General features: G+C 48.9%; 2 protein-coding genes across 2 annotated transcripts; one reads left to right on the top strand and one right to left on the bottom strand.

Moving 5' to 3' along the window:
• Positions 1-756: 756 nt before the first annotated feature.
• Positions 757-4,939, top strand: LOC136464625 (nuclear transcription factor Y subunit A-5-like). The gene is made up of 5 exons (XM_066463576.1): positions 757-900; positions 2,752-2,858; positions 2,986-3,069; positions 3,989-4,159; positions 4,276-4,939. The coding sequence occupies exons 1-5, from the start codon at positions 861-863 to the stop codon at positions 4,660-4,662; spliced, it is 789 nt and encodes a 262-aa protein (XP_066319673.1). The 5' UTR covers positions 757-860; the 3' UTR covers positions 4,663-4,939.
• Positions 4,940-19,666: 14,727 nt separating this feature from the next.
• On the bottom strand, positions 19,667-20,233 carry LOC136466199 (uncharacterized). Its single transcript, XM_066464631.1, has one exon. The coding sequence runs from the start codon at positions 20,231-20,233 to the stop codon at positions 19,667-19,669; it is 567 nt and encodes a 188-aa protein (XP_066320728.1).
• Positions 20,234-21,342: the final 1,109 nt, after the last annotated feature.

Below are 21,342 nucleotides of genomic sequence, written 5' to 3'. Positions count from 1 at the left end.
GGTCTCTCTATATTTTTTCCCTTAGAATAAATCATTTTCTAATTAATATAGTACTGTTAAATTCTAACATGCCTTGACATCTTTGATGTTTTCCACAACCCATCTTATTATACTTCTATGTTAATGATATTCATAGATAATAGAAATTAAATTACATTTTTTTGTTTTAGTTGCACAAGAATAACTATTGCAGTGTTCATATTAGAATGGTCATAAAGTAAACTATAAGCATTGTATTCTCCAAGAAAAATATGCCAAAGTTCGAAAAGTCATCATTGTCCCTAGTGCATTATGTACATAAGGTTCGCCATTATCAATTTACTACTCTTTCCAAGAATAAGTGACTGTAACTATAATTCATGGTCAGACCACGCGAGGTTGGTCATAGTAATACATAATATGCCTGTATGATTAGTTCCACACATTTATGAATAAATACTTGATGGATCTAGAATCTACAAATTGATTTCCTCTCTTAATAGAACCAACAACCACCCTTAAAAAACAGTTGCACCTTCTCTCGTTCCTGACATAACCCTGGAAGCCGTGATAATACAACAAAACCATCTGGGGAGCAAAACCATCGGCATCTTCTTCTTGCTACTCTACTAGTTTTTCTCCCTGCCCCCACTTGCCATAGCAAAAAGTGTCACACCAGATGTGGACATACAAATTTGCAATAGAATAGAGAGCTGTGGGGGCTCCTTGGAACAAAGATGAGGGATAAAAGAACAGCGCAAGTGGAGTGATGCAGCCGAGGGGGCCAGACCAGAGGAAGGGACGCCGGGGAGGTGGCAAGGCGCAGAGACCAGAGAGCAGCCTTTGCTTGGCGGACGCACCGAGGGAGGCGCGTGGGAGCCATGCTTCTCCCCTCTTCGTCTTCCTCTCCCGCTTCCAAAGGTTTCCATCTCTCTCCCCGCCATATCCATAGGACTAGACAACTAATGTCCCTGTTGCTGTGTCGGTCCGCTATGTACGCGTCCCTGGATTGCTCTGGTATACTGCAGCCATGCTTTCTTGGAGCTTTGTTTCTTTCCCCGCATGCGTTCTTGGTCTCCGAAATAGCGGATGAGATGTTTCTGTATTTGTTAAAGGTTGTGGAATCTTTTAGGATCTTGGCTGTGTTCTTTCTTCTTTGCAGTTAAGCATCTTCTTTTGATGTGGGGTTATGTATGTGTGCTATCGGATTTGGTTGCATGTCCCTTGGGCTTGGGCACACAGGTTGACTAGTCTTCGTGGACTTGGGGCGCTGCTATTTTGATGCCTTTAGAACTGCGCTGGAGGATCTCTAACATGATAGTGCTTAAACTCGATGGCAGAAATGGCGTTCCCTTGCCTTCCTTGCCATGGACTGGTAGCTTGGAGACTTGGAATTGTCCTTCACAATTAGTCTTGGTACTCCTGCCTTATCTGTGTGCATGTTCTTGGGATTTGGGATCATATCATCGTATATACTGTTTTAGTTCTAGTTATTGCTTTGTAGCAATCATTCCTGGATGTGCTTACATAGTGCCATTTGTTTCTTTCGGCACAGCATGTTCTGTGGATCAGAACTGATGCCATTCGTCACTAATCTCCCGGCTTTCATCTTTAATTAGGTTCCGTTTGCTCTTTTCCACTTACGTTTTTTTTTCTTTCCATGTGTACATTTTTTTCAGCAGGTTTCCTTGTCATGTGTACATGTTCGTAGGCTAGTGAAGTTGTGAACTATAGTACTAGTCTCTTGAAGTTTTGATTTGCAATTTGTTGCCTGAAAAACACATGAGATCAGGCCTGCCCAGGTGAAGCTATCAAACTTAAATTAGTAATTCAGGTATCAGAATGTATTTCTATTATCCAGTTTGTGAGTGTGCATTATAGGAAGATTAACCTTCCAAGTATTATGTTTTCTGTTATGATTTAGAAACTTTTGGTGATGGATCAAAGATATTTTTTTTGTTAAATGGAGCATCTCAGTCCCATAGCCATAAGGGAAGCCCAACTTGCTCATGTTTCTTGAGAGAAAACGCACAATGAACGTGGATCTCAGGGCATCGAATAAACATTATGTCTATGCATGTTCCTTTTTTTAGAGCATAAGTTTATGGTGTAAGTGTCATAGCGTTAACAATCATATGTGACTCCATTTTATTTTATATATAGAGGATGTGAGTTGTGACTAAAAATTAGCTCAAATAGTAAGATACTTGTTCCCAACCTCACCACAGGGAACACACATTGCTTTCTGCTCTTGCTGAGTAGCTAAACATTTTTGCAGAAATGTCTCTAGCTTGCTATAACATAATTTGAAGTCTTTAACCATCAACTTCTATTGTGACATGTTTTTAAATTTTACCGAAAATATAACATTATATAGTATTTTTCAAGGCAACTCTATCCATATAGATTTAGTTTCTACCTGGCCACTCTTAATATTCATATAAAGACATTGTGGAACAAAACTAAAAGAGTTGATAAAACACTTTACAGAAAGATATATACTTTTTTCCCACTAGGAGTAACCATTTTCTTCCTCTTGCTTTCTAGGGAAAAGCTTTCCAAAATAGGCATAAGCCACACTAGGTAGAAATAAAATGACAATAACAAGAGACCAGTTTAGCCTTTACTGTGTCAGTATAAGAAACACCTAAGGAGGAAGTACTATATATTCATAGGATGTTGTTACTTATCTTGAGTTTAGGATCCTTTGCACATTCAAATTTATTTTAGTAATTTAATGCAGCAAAACAATGCTTTCATTTCTTTTATCAGGTAACTCCTTCGGAAACACAGTTAATGATCATATGAGATCAACTTTGAGTTTTGATAACAAGCAACCTCCATTTGCAAGTCAAAACATTGACTACGGTCAAACAATAGTAAGACTTATGGTGATATCGAACTTTATTTTTTTTCAATACTGATAAAGTCACCTTCCTAGTTTATTTTTTAAGAGTTCGTTTCTTTAAATAGGGTTTTTTGATCTGATTTTCTGCCTATACACAGGCTTGCATTTCATACCCGTACAATCATTCTGGCTCAGGAGGTGTTTGGTCAGCCTATGAGTCTGGCACCACCGCTGCCACTGTGGTATGCCCTTATACTAAATCGTTGCACTAAAATCTGTCAAGGCCTTTTGAACTTCAGTGCTGATGTCTCATGCATTTGAAATTTCACATAATAATGTTATTCAGGAAATCTCCTAGTTTTCAGTTCATTCTGAAGTATCTGTTATTTATCTGAATGGCCCATCATCCTACCATGATTTAACATAGAATCTTAAAGTAGACTAGTAGCCTTGTACCTTATCCGTTTTCCATTTCAAGCAGTCATTTTTTGGACGGATCCTTAGTTCCTTGCATTAGCATGCATAAGCTATCACATATTCCTTTCTTGTAGCGTATTTACATTGCCTTTTTATTTGAGAACATTGTGCTATACTAACAGGTATGATCATAACCATAAAGGAAAATATGTGGCTACTAGTTATAAGATGGCTGCAGCTGCTTGTATTCTCCCATTATGAATAATATTGAAGGCTAGGATCATAGAAATCAATTTTTGTCTACTTGCGCAACTCTGACACTGATTTTGCAATTTTCCTTATGCAAATACACTATTTCATAAATCATTCTACTATTTAAAACTGAGAAAAAGGACCAGTATCCATCAGTTCCCTGGCTGGTTATATCAACAAAACATTGGCATGGGGGGTGGGGTGGGGTGTAATAATTTGTGTCCAAATCGTTGCTTTCAGGCCATGCACCTTTCCTTAACAATGACTCTACAGGCACCAGTGAGCTGGCAACTCCCAGATAGTTGCTGCTATTTGTACTTGTCTAAATTGACTTGTACTACAAAAATTGTTCTCTAGGTTTCCATTACATACCAGTGTTTATCCAGACATCTTGAGGCATCCGTCCATCATATATGCACCCTGTTTATCAGATTTTTCATTATAAAAATACTACTTTTGTGGCTTTTGTCTGATCAGTTATATTTAAAGCAGTTCCGTTCCCAAATTTCTGCTGGGGGTACATCCGCAAGAATTCCCTTACCTTTGGAATTAGCAGAGAATGAACCCATATACGTGAATCCCAAACAATATCATGGGATACTTCGCAGAAGACAGTTACGTGCCAAGTTAGAGGCTCAGAACAAGCTAGTCAAAGCCCGAAAGGTCTGCATTATTAGTCCCTTATTTACTTTGATCTTGCTGTCCCATCTCTCAACATGCAACCTTTTGTCATTAGTCTCTTATGCCTGGCCTAATGCTGGATATAATCTTCATGGCAGCCTTACCTTCATGAGTCTAGGCATCTTCATGCAATGAAGAGGGCACGAGGTTCCGGTGGACGATTCCTCAACACTAAGCAGCTCCAGCAGCAACAGCAGTCTCACACTGCCTCCACCAGGTCCACCACAAATGGCACAAGCTCCTCAGGCTCAACTTATCTACGGCTTGGTGGTGGCGCGGCACCCAAAACAATGGCCTCACATGACAGTAACAAGAAGGCTGTTTCTTCAGCTCTTGCCTTCACTGTGACTCCAATGTTGCGCAGAGATGACGCCTTCTTGCAGCACCCAAGCCACCATCTCAGTTTTTCTGGCCACTTCGGGCAGGCAAGCGCGCAAGCTGGGATGCATAATGGAAGTCAGCATAGGGTTCCAGTTATGAGATGACGGTTTGCGAACCATAGCTGGTGATCCAGGCTTCTAGGGTCCTAGTGTCCGGTGTGGTCTCGTCTCTCAGGCAATTCATCCTTGGCTTAGTTTATGGCTTGTTATTAGAAGGTACCGAATGTTTAATACTATTGTGGGCCTGTGGCCATAGAGCCCATATATAAACCTGGGTTTGATGGTTGACACTCCTACCCAAAATATTGTTGCAGTGGTGTGTGTTAGAATAAACCTTAGTTTTTTTGTTATAGTAGTACATTATGCTGTTCAATTTGCCTTTATCCTGTACTGCCAATTATTGTGTAGTGGTCAGTTGTCCAGTTTATGGCCTCAACAAGTCTACCTGTTTTTGTCACAACATCTGCTGAGTTGCTACTGCACTCTGTGGTGGAGTGGTCTGTCCTAGCTATGATCTTCCTAATTTTTAGCAGTACAAACCAGAATGCCAGTAACTTCAGACCGTGGATATGAATCTTCATAATTTGCTTGTATGAACATCACAAATCAAACCTGAAATAATACTAGATTGGTTGCAATTTACAAAAGATGACAACATTTGCACTGAAAATTTTCAACCTTCTATTTTGAACAAAAAAGATATAATATTTATATTACACGATAGACCATCAATACCCTATGCTACCACTCCGGTATTTGACAACAAACTATTGATCATCTTTCCATAAAATCATAAACTTGTAGTATCATAATATTGGCCAAGAGCAGAGTAGTTGTAGCAAAAACAGAGAAACACCGTGACCCCGGTCCTACAAGCTTATGAATTAATACTATGAACCAATACCCACCTTGGCATGATTAGAATAAAGGATCAAAGTTCAAGAATAATAGGCACTAACTTTTTTTGAATCTATAGGCACTAACTATCAACGAGGAGAGGCACTGGCTTCTGATGACGAGGCCTCTATCGCTAGTGGCTTAGGTGATGGACGTTGTGGAGCACTTGCTTCGTGATGTCCATCGTATGGTTGCCAAAACCATAAACACTCCACACTAACCTCACACATAATGCACGTGCCACAAACCTGCAATAATCCTAGCGCCTAATATATGATATGAATACATATTTTATCACAATAGCAGCATTTGTACCATACATATACCAATCTGTCAAGGTATTGTAACTATTTGAGCAGTTCACAAACTGTTTGACTAATCTGCATCCACTTGTCAAGTTGTTATATGGTGAATTTAATTTTCTCTTTTTTGAATCACAGAGGGAGTACTACCTATCAAAACATGTATATGGGCTGTGATACATGTGTTTTTTTTTCATATCTAGCTTAATCTGTCATGTACGTAAATCTCAAGACCCCTTATATTTGTGGATGAAGGGAGTAGCCAAAATCAGGATGTAATAAATAGATCATAGTTTTGTTTAGCAGCAATTGAAAGTATCTATACTGGTTGACACCCAAAGAAAGAAAGAAAATACTATGCTATAAGTATACAAACAAGAACCACAATTTGCTGGAACGTTTCAAGTTATGAGGGAATCTCGCAACCAGTTACTCCAAGCCGATTATCAAAATGAAATTAGTAAAGAAAATAATGATGTAAAATCTTGAATTTTCCACTATAAAACTACCCCACCTCAACCGTTGAGAATCATATAGGCATTCGAAAACTATCAACAGCAAAACCATCAAACAACTGCATCCCACTGGCCATGAGAATGAGAACCTACCATGGAGCACTGCTCCTCGTCCTTGCCATGGTGATGGCGATGCTGTCAACAGGTAACGATCCATAAGCAGCAGGACCGTTGGTTTTCCACCACACGACCATAGCGTCAGTTCATACTTCATAGCAATACCGTACGTAGTGATCTGATCTCCATTTCTTCCCTGCAGGGATCTGCACAGGCACAGCACCGGTGCCAGCGCCGCTGCCGACGGCGAGCTGGGAGTACCCACACGACCATAAGTGTTTGAAGATCTTGTCCAACAGTGGCTGCGACCAAAAGGCGTGCAACGGCAACTGCTTCATCAAGCTCAAGGGTGCTGGAGTGTGCCTCATTGGGAGCGACGAGTGCTTGTGCTACTACCCCTGCAAGTTGCCGCCGCCGCCCGCATGATGACAGACTGACAGCATGCATGGCCATACAGGCAGCGGGCCGCGCGCTGAGATGACGTTCAGATTTGCGTGACATCCTAGCATCCTCCTAGAGGCTGCATAATTTTGCTAGTGTCAAATCTGTGTGGCATGCTATGTATTCTGTCATTTTGTGCTCTGTAGCGGCACTGTTTCTAATAATCATGCTCGAGAATAATTTAGATGGACGAGTTCGTCTTCATGCCTTGCGTTTTGAGAATTGGGTTCCATGCCAACACAACGGATACGTTCTCTAATTCTGACATGGACAACTCGAACATGTACTCCAGAGACTTGCGCTTTCCTTTCTCAAATGCTAACGCTGGCATGATGCCTACGTCGCGACCTCGCGGGTTGCGGTCATCAGTTCACTGGCTCGGAGTACGAACGGAACCGGCGGCTTTTATTTTTTCTGAGACGAAGGAAGTGGCAGCAACGCCCAAGTTCAATCCTCGTCTCAGACACACTAGTTCACCTAGGAGGCTAGGAGCGGGGGTAATCCCACCCCCCCTCCCCCCCCCCCCCCCCCCACCCCACCCAAGCGCCCGCGGGCTCGGGGGTGGCAAAGCCCTCCACCTCTCCAGTTGCTGCCGCTGCCGTCAGGCGTGCGGCGGTGGCAGCCCGCAGAAAGTGCCCTCTAGTCGCGGCACACCCGTCCAACCCCTACTCCTCTACCCCTTGCTTCTCTGGCCGATCTGGCGGTTCGTGTGGAATCCAGGGCCGGATCTAGCCTCTCCTTCCCCGGATCGGTGACTTCGCATGGTGTCAACAGGCTCAGCCGATGGTGGCACAGTGGTTCTCCCCCTTCGGTTTCTGGGCTCCTCGGAACCGGAAATCACGGGGTGTCGTACGGGGGGCGATAGCCTTGGTGATAGCCGGCGTGCCCCCTTCCCCCATCCCCTTCTGCCTCTCCTAGCTATCCGGTGGAACGTGCGGCGTGTGGGGCGGCCTGGGCCTCATTGCGGTGGTGGCGTTGTCACCAAGGTCCGGGAGGTAGCACGGCTGGCTCGCCTGCTTCGTCCCCAGGGCCTTGGCGTCCTTGGTGACGGCGGCTGACTTGCCATGCTATCCTTGGTGCCCCTGGTGATGGCGTCTGCCTCGCCATGCTACGCAGCCTGCGCGCTGTTCCTGTGCTCAATTGGGGTTGGTGCGTGCGGTCGGCACCTGAGCACATGGTGGCTTCCCCACCGTCTGCGGTCGAATAGTCTCTGGGTGAAAACCCTGCCCGACTTCTTGTTCTGGGCCGACGACGGTGGCGCGGCCAGTGCCATCCACCTTCTTGGAGGCGTCATCAAAGGTTGTATTCATCGTAGGAGTTGATGGGGCAAGTTTGGGGACGAAAGTCCCTCCCGTGTGCCTCTCCCAACGTCGATGTCGTCCACAGATGTCATCCCCTTTTTGAAGGCTTCGTTGGTGCACTTTGTCAGTCGTGCCATTGCCGGAGTTGCTCCTTGCTGTGTTGTGCTTGTGTGTGTGCTTCAACCTTCTATTTGCGTTGGTCTCCTGCCATAGTGTTTGGTGTTGCCATAGTCACTCGGTTCTTCGCAGCGGATACTTGGCCGTTGTCGCTCTCTTTGGCGGATGCTTTGCCACCGTTGTTGCTTAGGTAGATGCTTTGCCGCCGACGTCTCTTTGGTCTCCCCTCTCAGGCAAATGCTTTGATGCTGAGCGTGTGACGCTCCCACTTGCGGATACTTTGCCACGTCGTCTCTGGTGGATGCTTTACTGTGGTACTGTTGGATGTTTGTCTCGTCTCATCTCAGTGCATGCTTTGCCACCACGGCTTCATCTCCCTTGTTAGCAACCTTTGTGTTGGTGTATTCATCCTTTCATAGGTGTAGTCAATTAGATTTTGAGGTGGAGGGTACCTCTCTTACTACCTTTCTTTCTTCTATAGCTCTAGGTGGTCTAGGTTGCTAACCACTTTCTTTGTGGTTTTGTAGTCTATGCTACGGGGTCTCATAGCTGCGTCGTGTTGTATTTTGCAACTTTTTCTCTTAATGAAACACACGTCTACGCACGTGTTCTCGAAAAACACTAGTTCACCTACGAGAAAACAACAACCACTACTACATTTTCACAAACATGCTTCTTGATTATTAGAGGCGGACGTTTTTAGGAGCCGCCTTTGTAAATGGTCAAACGGGTCTCAGGAAAACACCCGCCTCCCGTTGATCATTTACAAAGACATATATCCTAATGAGTCCATCTCTATTAATTGACTATTTATAGAGGCAGTCACCTTAGGACGCCAACCTATGTTAATAAATAACAGCAGCGTACTTTCCTCTTGATGAAATACATGCCACTATGGGCTTGTTCGAGAAAAAAACAGTAGTGGACTTCTTCTAAATATGCCTGCCTCAAAAAATGTCTATTAACAGCCAATAGAGATGGGGATTCTAAGTGTCGGTGTAGAAAGTGACCAACACATAAATATTTATAGTTTTGCCGTACGTTGTGATCGAATGTGGCATAGCACTCAATGACACAGGGTTTATACTGGTTCAGGCAACATTCCCTACGTCCAGTTTGAGTTGGTCGGTGACTTTATTCCTGAGCCTAGGTGCTCAAAGTTTGCTATGGGGTTACAAACGAGAGGGAGTAAAATGGGGGGTGCAAGAGGTCCGGTCGGACTCTGGACCGAAGGGCCGAGAGAGATGGGAGCTCCTACGTGCACTGATTATTTGAGCGTGTGCTCTATTGGAATCGTTCGAATCATAGGTTGTTCGATCCGCTGGTGGTTGAATCGTTTGTGAATTGATCCGTCGTTCTTTTGGAGAGAGCGCATCCCCTTTTATAGATGAAGGAGATGGCTTTATAAGAGAAAGAGTGTGAGATAACGAGAGAGTGTGTGTGTGTGCTACCTAGTCTTGTTGCCCACGCCGTCGGGTACAAGGCGGTTTGTCGGCGCCCACAACACTGTTGATGTCCGGATGCATGTGATAGGCTCCATCGTGATCTTTCGGTACGGCCGATCTCGGCGCCTACCATACTGTAGGATAAATATCGGCGCCCATAACACTGTTGGTGTTCTGACATGTCTGGAAGGATATAAAGTACCATTATGACATGGCCTGATAGTAATGTCCTACATGTGTGCAGGGTACGGTCCTTGATATTGTGGTTGACTGGAGCGCCCCGCCTTACATGCCCTGTCCGTTTTCTGGGTCTTCACCAAGCGGGCATCCCCGGTCGGTCGTTCCCCAGTCGGCTCCGGCATCCCGGTTGGAGAAGAGCTGTAAGCAGAGGTTCGATGTACTTCTGGTCGGAGAAGCGAATCGGAGTCATAGGTGAGCGTCGCTCCTTCTCGGCTAGGCCTTCCAGTCAGAGAGGCGGGCCAGAGTCAGAAGTGAGCGCCAGAGTCGGAGGTGAGCTGGCTAGGCCTTCCGGTCAGAGAAGCGGGCCAGAGTCAAAAGCGAGCGTCGTTCCTCCTTGGCCAAGCCTTCCGGTCGGAGAGGTGGGCCGGAGTTAGAAGCGAGCGTCATTCCTCCTTGGCCAGGCCTTCTGGTTGGAGAGGCAGGCCAGAGTCGGAAGCGAGTGTCGGTCTTCTTCTTGGCCAGGCTTTCCAGTCAGAGATCGCCCTTCTGGACTATCGTTAGGTTTTTGGGCCGGCCCAGGAGTTGCGCGTCGTTCACAACGTCGTCTGTTGGGCCAAGCTTTTGCTGAGAAGCAGGTCCATGAGGGACCCCAGGTTTATGAACCTAACAGGATCCCCCGAGCCCTTAGGCGATTCGGGTAGAATCGTCTAGGAGATTTTTGTCTTTAACGGCGGGTGTGCACGAGCGCACCCGTAGGTGTAGCCCCTCGAGCCCCCCGGGCGATTCGGGTAGAATCGTCTTTGGGGTTTTTTTGTCTTGGCAGCGGGGGAATTCTTCATTTTGACAGCGGGTGCACGCGAGTGCGCCCACGGGTGTAGCCCCCGTGCCCCCGGGTGTAGCCCCCGTGCCCCCGAGTGATTCGGGTAGAATTGTCTAGGGTTTTTTTTGTTTAGCCAATGGGGGAATTTTTGTTTCGACTGTGGGTGCGCGCGAGCGCACCCGTGGGTGTAGCCCCCTGAGCTTATGTCTGACTGGTGAGTCGGTTGGAGGCTAAGCATCTTGGTACTCTTCCCTAGGGCCACATACTGTCATTCAAGGTGTTCACCCATGTTTATCCTGCCCGCGACCTGCGCGGTCGGTTGATTTCCCGAGTCGATGTCGGGCGACCTGAGCCCCCGAGCCCCGTTGGGCTTGGCAGGGGTTGGTCTAGATTTGTGCGTTACCCCGTTTGTGGTTTCTGCAACTAGAGGGGCTGAGCTAACGTTGCTTGCCTCGATGGCTCGAGCGACGCGTTTGATGAGCTCGCTAATGAGCATGTCCAAGTGGAATCTAGGTCCGTCGTTCGTGATGGGGTTGGTATAGTCCTCATGTGGCATTCCACTGCTCCTTAGCCCATGTCCTAGTAGATGCCCGGGTCATTCTGGTGGTCGACCCAGGTGGCCCACTGGCCTCCCCTCGATGGAGATTCTATGGGCATGGCTCAAGGTTTAGGATCGAACGAGAAGGTTGAGATGACCCTGTCTACTTCAGGGCAGATTGGGCGAGGGCCACTGGGGCTCATATGCATTTTCTTCCCTAGCTCTGTTTGACGTGGGGCAATCTCAAGCCCTTCGTGGGCCAGCCTTCAAACCCTGGTCGGTTGTTGCTCATGTTGAATGAGGCAACTACCGTTTTATGACGCAACATGAAGCATTGTGATACATTAGCTGCATATGCGATGCTTTGGATGTATGGGATGAATGAATGATTATGTGAATGAATGCGTGTATGAGAATGGATGAATGAATGATCATGCATCAGGAAAAATAAAGTAAGAGGGATCGGTAGAGTTACCTTGCCGACTCGAGTGACAGGCTTGAGGAGTTTTTATCGAATATGTCCAAATGGGGTCCGCGCTTGTCGTTTGTGACAAAGTCGGTCGTGGCCCACATGGGACATCCCTCTACTCCTTACCTGTCCCTCGGTTTTTGCCTAAGCCATCCGATTGACTTAGGAAGCCCGTTGGTCTCTCATTAGCGAAGATCCTATTGTTGGGCCCTTCCAAGTCTTGCCTGGGAAGGCAGAGAGCTGCCTATGTGTAGTTGTGTTTTGTTTCCTATGCCTCATGTGTGGTAGTGGTGGGCCATGCCTAGGCCATGTCCCGTCTAACCAGGCGCTGTCTCATCGGGCAGGGTGCATCCCATCAGTTAGAATGCGTCCCACCGCATCCCATCATATTGAATGGGGGAAGGGAGAGGGGTTTCACCCCAATCCTTCACCTTTCCCCAACTACTATGTCTCCTCATTAAATAGGGGAAGGGAGAGGGCTTTCGTCCTGTTCCTTTGCCTATTCCCCATCTGTCACCTCTCCTCCTTCTTCCTTCTTGCTAAGAGCGTTCGTGTGCCACAGCGGTTCCTAGGAGAAAAAGGGGAGAGCGAGGGAGAGGAGAAACTCACAGATTCGTTCATGAATCTAGAGCGTAATGTCAAGTTGGAGGTCATCTTGCATGAGCGAGTCGGTGCTGGCTGCCTTCACCGAGAAGGGGGTGCTGTCGCCGAAGGAGGTGGCGTACTGGAGGGCTCCTACAAGGGAGGATTTCCCGTGACCTCAGGCCAGCGAGGTTGTCTCCTTCCTTGCCTTCCATGAGTGTGGGTTAGGATACTCCACGCACTGGTTCCTATGCGGGCTCCTCAATGATTGGGGCCTAGAGCTGCAACACCTCAATCCGACTGAGGTGCTGCACATCGCTGGATTCATCACCGTGTGTGAGGCCTTCCTCGGGATGGAGCCGCATGTGGACTTCTTTCAGCGAATCTTCACTGGGCAAGCTTTGTTGGAGGGGAAGCTAGCTAGGACCATGCCGGTTGGTGGTTTCACCCTATAGAAGAAGCTGAGCTCATCGAGCTCATACCCTGCGTACACCCCCTTTGATTCCAATCGGGGGTGGCACGGGGAATGGTTCTACATCAGGAACTTGGCAGAGGCGCCATTCCTGCCTTTCACCGGTAGGAGGCTGGAGAGGCAGGAGAGCTGGTCATGGGGCTCCGCTTGCTGGTAGAACAAGAAGCTAGAGATTATCAGGGTGGAGCTCCAGAAGCTAATGCGGCATGGCCTTGATAGGGTGCGGGTGTTCCACACCTTCTTCCGCCATTGGGTTGCCCCACTGGTGGAAAGGACATGACCGATGTGGATGTACACTGGCCCGACGGACCCCGACCGTGTGTCACCGGAGGAGTTGGCGATGGACGAGGTCTGGAGTCAACTTGATCGGGTGCTGCAACGAGCGCCAAAGAGACCCTTGATGGAAAGCCCGGACCTCTTCACGCCATGAAGCTGTCCAATCTGGTATGCTCCCCTCTCCTTACTCAGTGTTCTTTTCCCCTTTTGCTCTCCTGTATCTTGACTTTGAGTCATCTGTTTCGTAGGGACTTGGAGTTTACAAGTTCTGGCCATATCTTCTGAAGGGGCCGGAGGGCGTGGCTCGGCAAGCCGCCCTGAAGGAGGCGGTGGTCGAGAAGAAGAAGAAGAGAGCTGAGAAGGCTCAGAGGAAGCACAGAAGGGAGGTGGAGATCACCTGATGGGTCCTGGTAGGTGAAAGTAGGAGCAATGTGGAGGCGGAGCTCGAGTCAGAGGACCCATAGAGGTGGGGGACGACGCGAGCTCTTCTGAGGATGAGGGGGACCGGGAGGTCATCGTGACCTCGGTGGAGCATCAAGAGCCTACGGCTACGTCCACTGGTGGTGAGCGAGAGGCAGAGAGGCACGACGACGTTCCCATGCCAAGGAAGCGTGCCGTGAGCTCAGACGCCGTCGGCGAGCAGGAGGCGAAGCAGACGTGGTCGCCGCGCCCTTCGGAGGCATCGCCGGCCTTGTCCCCGCCTGCTTCGGGGTAGGCCAGGCGGTCAGAAGAGTGGGCTCGCACCCACGCATCTTCAGGGCCGGCACCGGTACGTGACCCTCAATGGGGGGATGCCCCGTCAGCTGCTCTGGTGGGCGCACCTTGAGCCGGTGGCCGCAGCGTCTCATAAGCCAGTCGGGAACTAACCGGGTTGACTCCCCTTAGTCAAAGTGAGGGGGCATAGGTCATGGCCCATGAGCGGTCCTCGCCCAGCGGGCCTGTTGCCAGTGGGTTGGGGCTTCAGAGCCCTGCCACTTATGTCCTGATATGTATTGTTTGATCTCATAGTTTGAGTTTTTTTAGCATGACTAACCTGTACTTGTTTTGATAGCGGCCAGATGTTGATGAGGTTGAGCATTGCCCTAACTCCCGTGTAGGTGGAGTGGACACCTAGCCTATACCGAGCCACGACAAGTGGCAGGGAGAGCAGGCCAGTGGCGACGGGTCCTCCCCCTCTAGGGGTGGTGCTTCCTAGCTGGTCGTAAGTATTGCGGCGATGGCAGAGGTGATGGTGGCGATCCCGGTGGTGGTGGAGGCTAGGTCAGAGGTGACCCTCGTGATCCCTCCCGCACCAGCTACGACAGAAGAGGGGAGGGAGACTGGGCTCCCTACCTCGCCAGTCGAAGGGCCACACGACTCGCTCTCCCTGTCGAAGCTAGAGGTGTTAGGGGGAGACGCGGCCTGGTCGAAGGAGGAATGTCCATCGATGGGCCGTGAAATTGAGATAGTGGAGGTCTCCTCCGATGGTGAAGCAAGTGATAGGGTGGAGTCACCGGCACCGTCGCAGGAGCTAGCGGTGGTCCCATCATCGGCTGAGCCTTCTAGTGGGCTGGGGGCTACTGAACCTAGTGTGGCCCTACCCCGAGGACCTAAGTAAGGTTCGGTTCATCCTTTGAGATGAGCAGGAGGATCAGCTCTGGGACATGCTTGGGGGGAGAGGACTCGCCATGGAGTCCGATCTCACCCAAACTAGGGTGAAGCTCGAGGAGGCCCTAGAGCGGGTCAAGTTCGTCCAGTAGGCGGTTACTATTGACCTACCCCACATCGCAGAGGTAGGTTTTCTACATTTGTCCTTGGCTCCTTGGTCTTCCACTGGTTAGCTCAGCATGTTTGCTTCTTGTATTGTAGGGCTTGGAGGAGATGTTGAGCCACAAGTCTTGCTTCCTCTAGCAGGAGCATGCCCTAAAGGCCACAATGTCGCGGCGGGTCACCGAGCTTGAGTGCAAGCTAGAGTCTGCCCATCGTGAGTCTCAAGGTCAGGTGGCCGAGACGACAGAGGCATAGGTGGAGGAGCTACCCGCGGCAGAGCAGGCGACCGCCGCTGAGTGGGGGCTTGAGGCGACAAAGGTCCGCCAGGCGAAGACTGAGGCGGCACTACTGAAGTCCTTAGCAGAGACCAAGGCGACGCTCTAGGGTTCCCTAGAGGCCCTAGAGATGGAGCAGAAGGCCCTAGAGTCAGAGCGAACGGCCCGATCGGAGGTCGACCAAGAAGTGCTCGTGTTCCAAGGCTGGGTGCGCAGGAGGAGGGACTCTCCATCCTTAAGAACACCTGCCTTGGTACATACCTTTTCTGCTTTTGGTTGTTGTCTTGTTTTTTCCTTTAACTTGCTTCTAAGCACGTCATCCTTCTTCCAGAACTTGGTGGAAAGGTTGAGTCACTGGAGCAGGACCTGGAGATGGCCAGGGTGATGATTGGCCGGAATGTGGAGGCGCTGGCCAAGTCTTTTGAAGAGTGACATGCTCTCGAGGGGGAGCTTGACTAGGTTCGCAATGTTGCCTAGGTCGTTGTCTTGGAGGTCTTTGGGTTGGCATCGAGCACTAGCATGCCCACCATCCGACTGGCGGAGGTCCCAAACAAAGTGTGGGCGCTCATCACCAACGGGATGTTCTATGAGACATTGGGGGTGCTGACTTTGGTGGCGACGCACCACCAGACCTGGACTTCGCCGCCATCTATAGTGGGTATGCCGACAGCTAGAGCCTGGAGGCCATGCATGCGCTTAGGGAAAGCTTGCTGCCACACACATAATTGGTGGCCGAGCAAGTCTCCACGCAGTGGGTGATGGATGCCCACCACACGAACGTAGCTGAAGGCACGTGTGAAGAAGACGCCATCTAGCCTGTGGATGGAGCAGAGCCTGGGTCAGAAGCTAACATTGCCCCACCTCCGACCGAGCCAAGCATCATCCAGCCAGGGAGCGAGTAGCCCCTACCTTCACCGGTCTCGCCGTCAGCTGATGCCACCAGTCAACCAAAGTAGGAATTAGAGTAAAAGTAGTTTAGTAGATGTAAAAGTTAAGTTCATGGGGGAGCCCCCGTGTGAACAGTTCGTATTCATGAATACATCAATTTTTGTTTTGTGATGAATTACTTCGTTCGGGGAAGCTTGTCCCATCTGTTCCTTATTTTTACCCTAGTATAACTTTGTTTTTTATTCTTTCTTTTTCGCACCTGCCCATTTGAACCATAGGCTGCAACCTTAAGAACCTGACCGTGGCCCGCAAGGCTCAGCTACTCATAACCATAGGTCGTGGCAGGGTGTGATCAGTCAGAATGTTTAAAGCAAAGTTACATAAGGCAATTAAAGGAATTGACTATCCTTTCATTTGGGTAGAAAAGTATTTACCATGAGATAGTAAAAAAGAAAAAAAGAGGTGGTATCGCACCCTCGTGGAGCCCCCGAGTGACCTGAGCCAAAAGTTTTTTGGCCGGGGTGCTTTGTAGGAGCAAACGTTAAATGAAAGAAAATGGTAACACCAAATTTTTAAGGGAAGAAACGACGTAACTGTTCAATGTTCGAAGTGTTAGTGAGAACATCGCCATTGTGGTCCTTCAGTCAGTAGGTGCCCGGTCATATCACTTCGGTCACCGTGTAGGGTCCTTCCCAATGTGGAGAGAGTTTGTGCTTCTCCTTGGTCGATTGAGTCCTTTGAAGTACGAGGTCTCTGACCTCGAGGGTCCTTCCTCTGATTTTCCTCTCATAGTACCTGTGGAGAGTCTACTGGTATCGAGCAGAGTGGATGGCAGTATTCTCATAGGCCTCCTTGAGTAGGTCGACTGTGTCTTGTTGAGCCTCCATGGCTCGATCGTGGTCGAAGGCCTTCACTCTTGGGGCATCATGGTCGATGTCGGAGGGCAACACTGCTTTAGCTTTGTAGGCTAGGAAGAAGGGTGTGAACCCTATGGATTGGTTTGGGGGTCATTCTCAGGCTCCAGAGGATCATTAGGACCTCTGCAACCCATTGCCTGATGTACTTGTTGAGTCGGTCGAAGATGCACGGTTTGAGTCCTTGGAGGACCATGCCATTGGCTCGCTCAACCTAACCGTTAGTATGTGGGTGTTTGACCGAGGCCCAGTCGATCCTGATGTCATATCCATCACTGAAGTCCATGAACTTCTTCTCGATGAAGTTAGTTCCATGGTCAGTGATGATACAGTTAGGAACACCGAATCGGTAGATGATGTCGAGGAAGAATTTGACTGCCTCTTCTGAGCAGACATTGGTGATGGGCTTGGCCTTGATCCACTTAGTGAATTTGTCGACTGCTATGAGTAGGTGAGTGAAGTCGGCCGGGCCCTTTTTGAGGTGTCCTACCATGTCGAGGCCCCAGACCATGAACGACTAGGTGATGGGGATGGTTTGGAGCTCTTGTGTTGGCAAATGAGTTTGCCAAGCGTAGAACTGGCATCCTTGACACCTGCAGACGACCTCCTCTGCATCTCATAGTGTAGTGGGCCAGTAAAAACCTTAGCGAAAGGCTTTTCCGACCAACGACCTCGGGGCCACGTGATGTCCGTAGATTCTGGCATGGACCTCGAGGAGGAGCTACTTGCCTTTGTCAGTAGGGATGCACTTCATGAGTACTCCCGACAGACTCTATTTGTAGAGTTTGTTTCCTATCATGACAAATGTCTTGACACATCGAGCGATCCATCATGCTTCAGTCCTTTTAGGTGGAAGAACCTCCTCAAGGAGGTAGGTGAGTAGCGGCGCTCACCAGTTGGCTTGATCGAGCGCCAGCATGGCAACATCGTCACGGAGGCACTGGGGTTGGAGCCCCCGAGTGCTGGGTTGGCATCGGGGTGTGTCTAGATTGGTCCTTCTAGGATGCGAGTAGATGATTCATGAAGGTCATTGACGAAGACCCCATTCGGAGACGGTACCCGCCTGGCCGCCAATTTCATAAGAAAATCAGCGGCTTCATTGTCCTTTTGGGGGACATGGTGTAGCTCGATCCCTTGGAATTTGTCCTCAAGCTTGCGCACCTCCTAGCAGTATGCTACCATGAGGGGGCTTTTGCAAGAGGACTCCTTCATAACCTGGTCGATGACCAGCTCTGAGTCATCGCGGACGTAGAGCCACGTAGCGCCGAGCTCGATGGCGATGCATAGTCCGTTGATGAGGGCCTCGTATTCCATGGCGTTGTTTGAGGCCAAAAAGTGGAGGTAGATTGCATAGTGGAGCCTACTCCCATCTGGGGAGATCAGAACCACTCCAGCCCCCGAGCCGAGTGCCATTATGGACCCATCAAAGTACATCATCCAATACTTGTGGGTGACGTCCGGGGTCGAAAGCTAGACTTCCATCCATTCGGTGACAAAGTCCATGAGAGCCTGAGATTTAATAGTGGTACAGGGAATGTACCTGATGTCATGGCCCATTAGCTTGAGTGCCCATTTGGAGATTCATCATGCGGCGTCGCGGTTGCGGATGATGTCTTTGAGCGGGTATGAAGTGATGACCGAGACTTCATGGTTTGTGAAGTAGTGCAGGAGCTTCTAGGTCACCATCAGCATGACGTATAGGAGTTTTTGCACCTGGTGGTACCAGACCTTGGGGTCGGTGAGTACCTCCTCGATGAAGTATATGGGTTGCTAGACCTTAAGGTGGTGTCCTGGCCCCTCCCTCTCGACGACCAAGGCGGCGCTCATGACATGGTTGCTTGCCACGATGTAGAGGAGGAGGGGTTCTCCCCATTTGGGAGCGATGAGGATTGGGGCTGACGTTAGAGATGCTTTGAGGCTCTCAAAAGCCTACCGTGCTTCCTTAGTCCAGACAAAGGCATTCGTCTTTTTGAGAAGCTTGTAGAGAGGCATCCCCATTTGTCGAGCTGGGAGATGAACCGGCTTAGGGCAGCCAAACAGCCGGTGAGCCTTTGTACGCCCTTGACATTGTGTATGGGGCCCATGTTGGAGATGGCCATAATTTTTTCGGGGTTGGCTTTGATGCCGTGTTCGAACATGATGTCTCTGAGTAGCTTCCCCTTTGGAACCCCGAAAACACATTTTTTGGGATTCAATTTGAAGTTGAACCTTTAGAGGTTCATGAATATCGCGGCTAAGTTTGTGATCAGGTCACAAGCTTGAGCTGTTTTGACCACTATGTCATCAACATAGATGGTGATTATTGGTTTTGGCTGCTCGACTTGGTTAGGCTGATCGAGCGAGTCAATTTGATCGGCGAAGCATTGCTGCATGAACCTTTGATAGGTGGCACTAGCATTCTTTAGACCAAAAGGCATGGTTATGTAATAGTATGAACCATATGGGGTGATGAATGAAGTCATGAGCTGGTCGGACTCTTTCATCGCGATCTAATGATAGCCTGAGTAGGCATCTAGAAAGGAGAGGATTTCGCATCCCAAGGTGGAGTTGACTATCTGGTCCATGCATAGTAAAGGAAAATGGTCCTTCGGACATGCCTTATTGAGGCTAGTATAATCAATGCACATTCTCCATTTCTCAGACTTCTTTTTAATGAGAATAGGATTGGCAAGCCACTCAGAGTGGTATACCTCTTTGATGAAGCCGACTGCCAGGAGTTTGGCGATCTCCTCGCCTATGGCCCTGTGCCTCTCGTTGTCAAAGCGATGTATGCATTGCTTGGAGGGCTTTGAACCTGGGATGAGGCATAGTGCATGCTTGGTGACCTCCCATGGTATGCCTAGCATGTTAGAAGGTTTCCATGCGAAGATGTCACGGTTGGCGCATAGAAAGTTGATGAGCTTGCATTCCTATTTGGCCAGGAGCTAGGTCCTGATCCGCTTTGGTCTCCTCGAGCGGGCGGAAGGCAGTCGAGGAGGTTGGCTTGTTGTAGTCCAGGACTGCTGAGGTCGACAACTCCTCGAGCCATGGGAGCTCGAAAGAGTTGATGATGGCAGTGGCGAGCTCAAAATGCTCGCAGTCGCACGTGTAGGCGTGCGAGAAGGTGCTACCCACAGTGATGATGTAGTTCGGTCTCAGCATCTTCAGCTTTAGGTAGGTGTAGTTGGGGACCACCATGAATTTAGCGTAGCATGGCTGCCCCAAGATGGCATGGTAAGACCCTAGGAAGTCCACCACCTCAAAGGTAAGCACCTCCGAGCGGAAGTTAGCTCGGTCGCCAAATGTGACGGGCAGGTCAATCTGCCAGAGCGGGGATGCCTGCGTTCTCAGGATCACACCATGGATGGGAGAGCTCACTTGGCAGATCTCTAACTGGGGGATGCGCATGGTGTCGAGGGTGTCGACGTAGAGGATGTTGAGGTCGTTGCCTCCATCCATCAGCACCTTGGTGAGGCGCTTCTTGCAGACGATGGGGTCGACGATGAGTGGGTAGCGACCCGGTCTAGCGAGAGAAGGATGGTCCCTCTGATCAAAGGTGATCGGAGATTCTAACCAGCATAGGAAGGTGGGGATGGCCGTATGAAAGGTCCTAATATGACTAAAGGGGGGGGGGGGTGAATAGCCTATTTAAAAATTTACAAATCAACTAGAGCAATTTGATTAGTATGACAAAAGGCTAAATGCAAACTTGTTCTATCTCTACGAGGGTTGCAAGCCACCTATCCAATAATTCTAGTTGCAATAATAGCTAGACACACAACTTGCTATGATATTACTCACTAAGAGCTCTCAATCTTTCTACTCTAAAGAGCTCCACTAAGCGAACTTAAATAGCAAAGCAAGCTCTCAAATCTAATTACACTAAAGAGCTTGCTACAACTAGTTTGCAAGAATATAAACGAGTGAGTAGGATGGTTATACCGCCGTGTAGAGGAATGAACCAATCACAAGATGAATATGAAACCAATCACCGAGAGAATACCAAATGGCAAGTGACAACTGATTTTTCTCCCGAGGTTCACATGCTTGCCAACATGCTAGTCCCGTTGTGTCGACCAACACTTGGTGGTTCGGCGGCTAAGAGGTGTTTCACAAACCTCATCCACATGATTGGACACCGCAAGAACCTACCCACAAGTGAGGTAACTCAATGACACGAGCAATTTACTAGAGTTACCTTTTAGTACTCCGCCAGGGAAGGTATAACTCCCCTCACAATCACTAAAGATGGCCACGAACAATCACCAACTCGTGTCGATCCTCCACCGCTGCACCAAGCCGTCTAGGTGGTGGCAACCACTAAGAGTAACAAGCGAGATCCACAACGCAACATGAATATCAAGTGTCTCTAGATGCAATCACTCAAGCAATGCACTTGGATTCTCTCCCAATCTCACAAAGATAATGAATCAATGATGGAGATAAGTGGGAGGGCTTTGGCTAAGCTCACAAGGTTGCTATGTCAATGCAAATGGCCAAGAGAGTGAGCTTGAGTCGGCCATGGAGCTTAAATAGAAGCCCCCACGAAATAGAGTCGTTGGGCTCCT

Source organism: Miscanthus floridulus, chromosome 7 (assembly GCF_019320115.1).
Source record: "Miscanthus floridulus cultivar M001 chromosome 7, ASM1932011v1, whole genome shotgun sequence".
Lineage (NCBI taxonomy): Eukaryota > Viridiplantae > Streptophyta > Magnoliopsida > Poales > Poaceae > Miscanthus > Miscanthus floridulus.
Note: the sequence above shows the minus strand (reverse complement) of the source record. Positions and strands in the feature narration are given on the sequence as shown.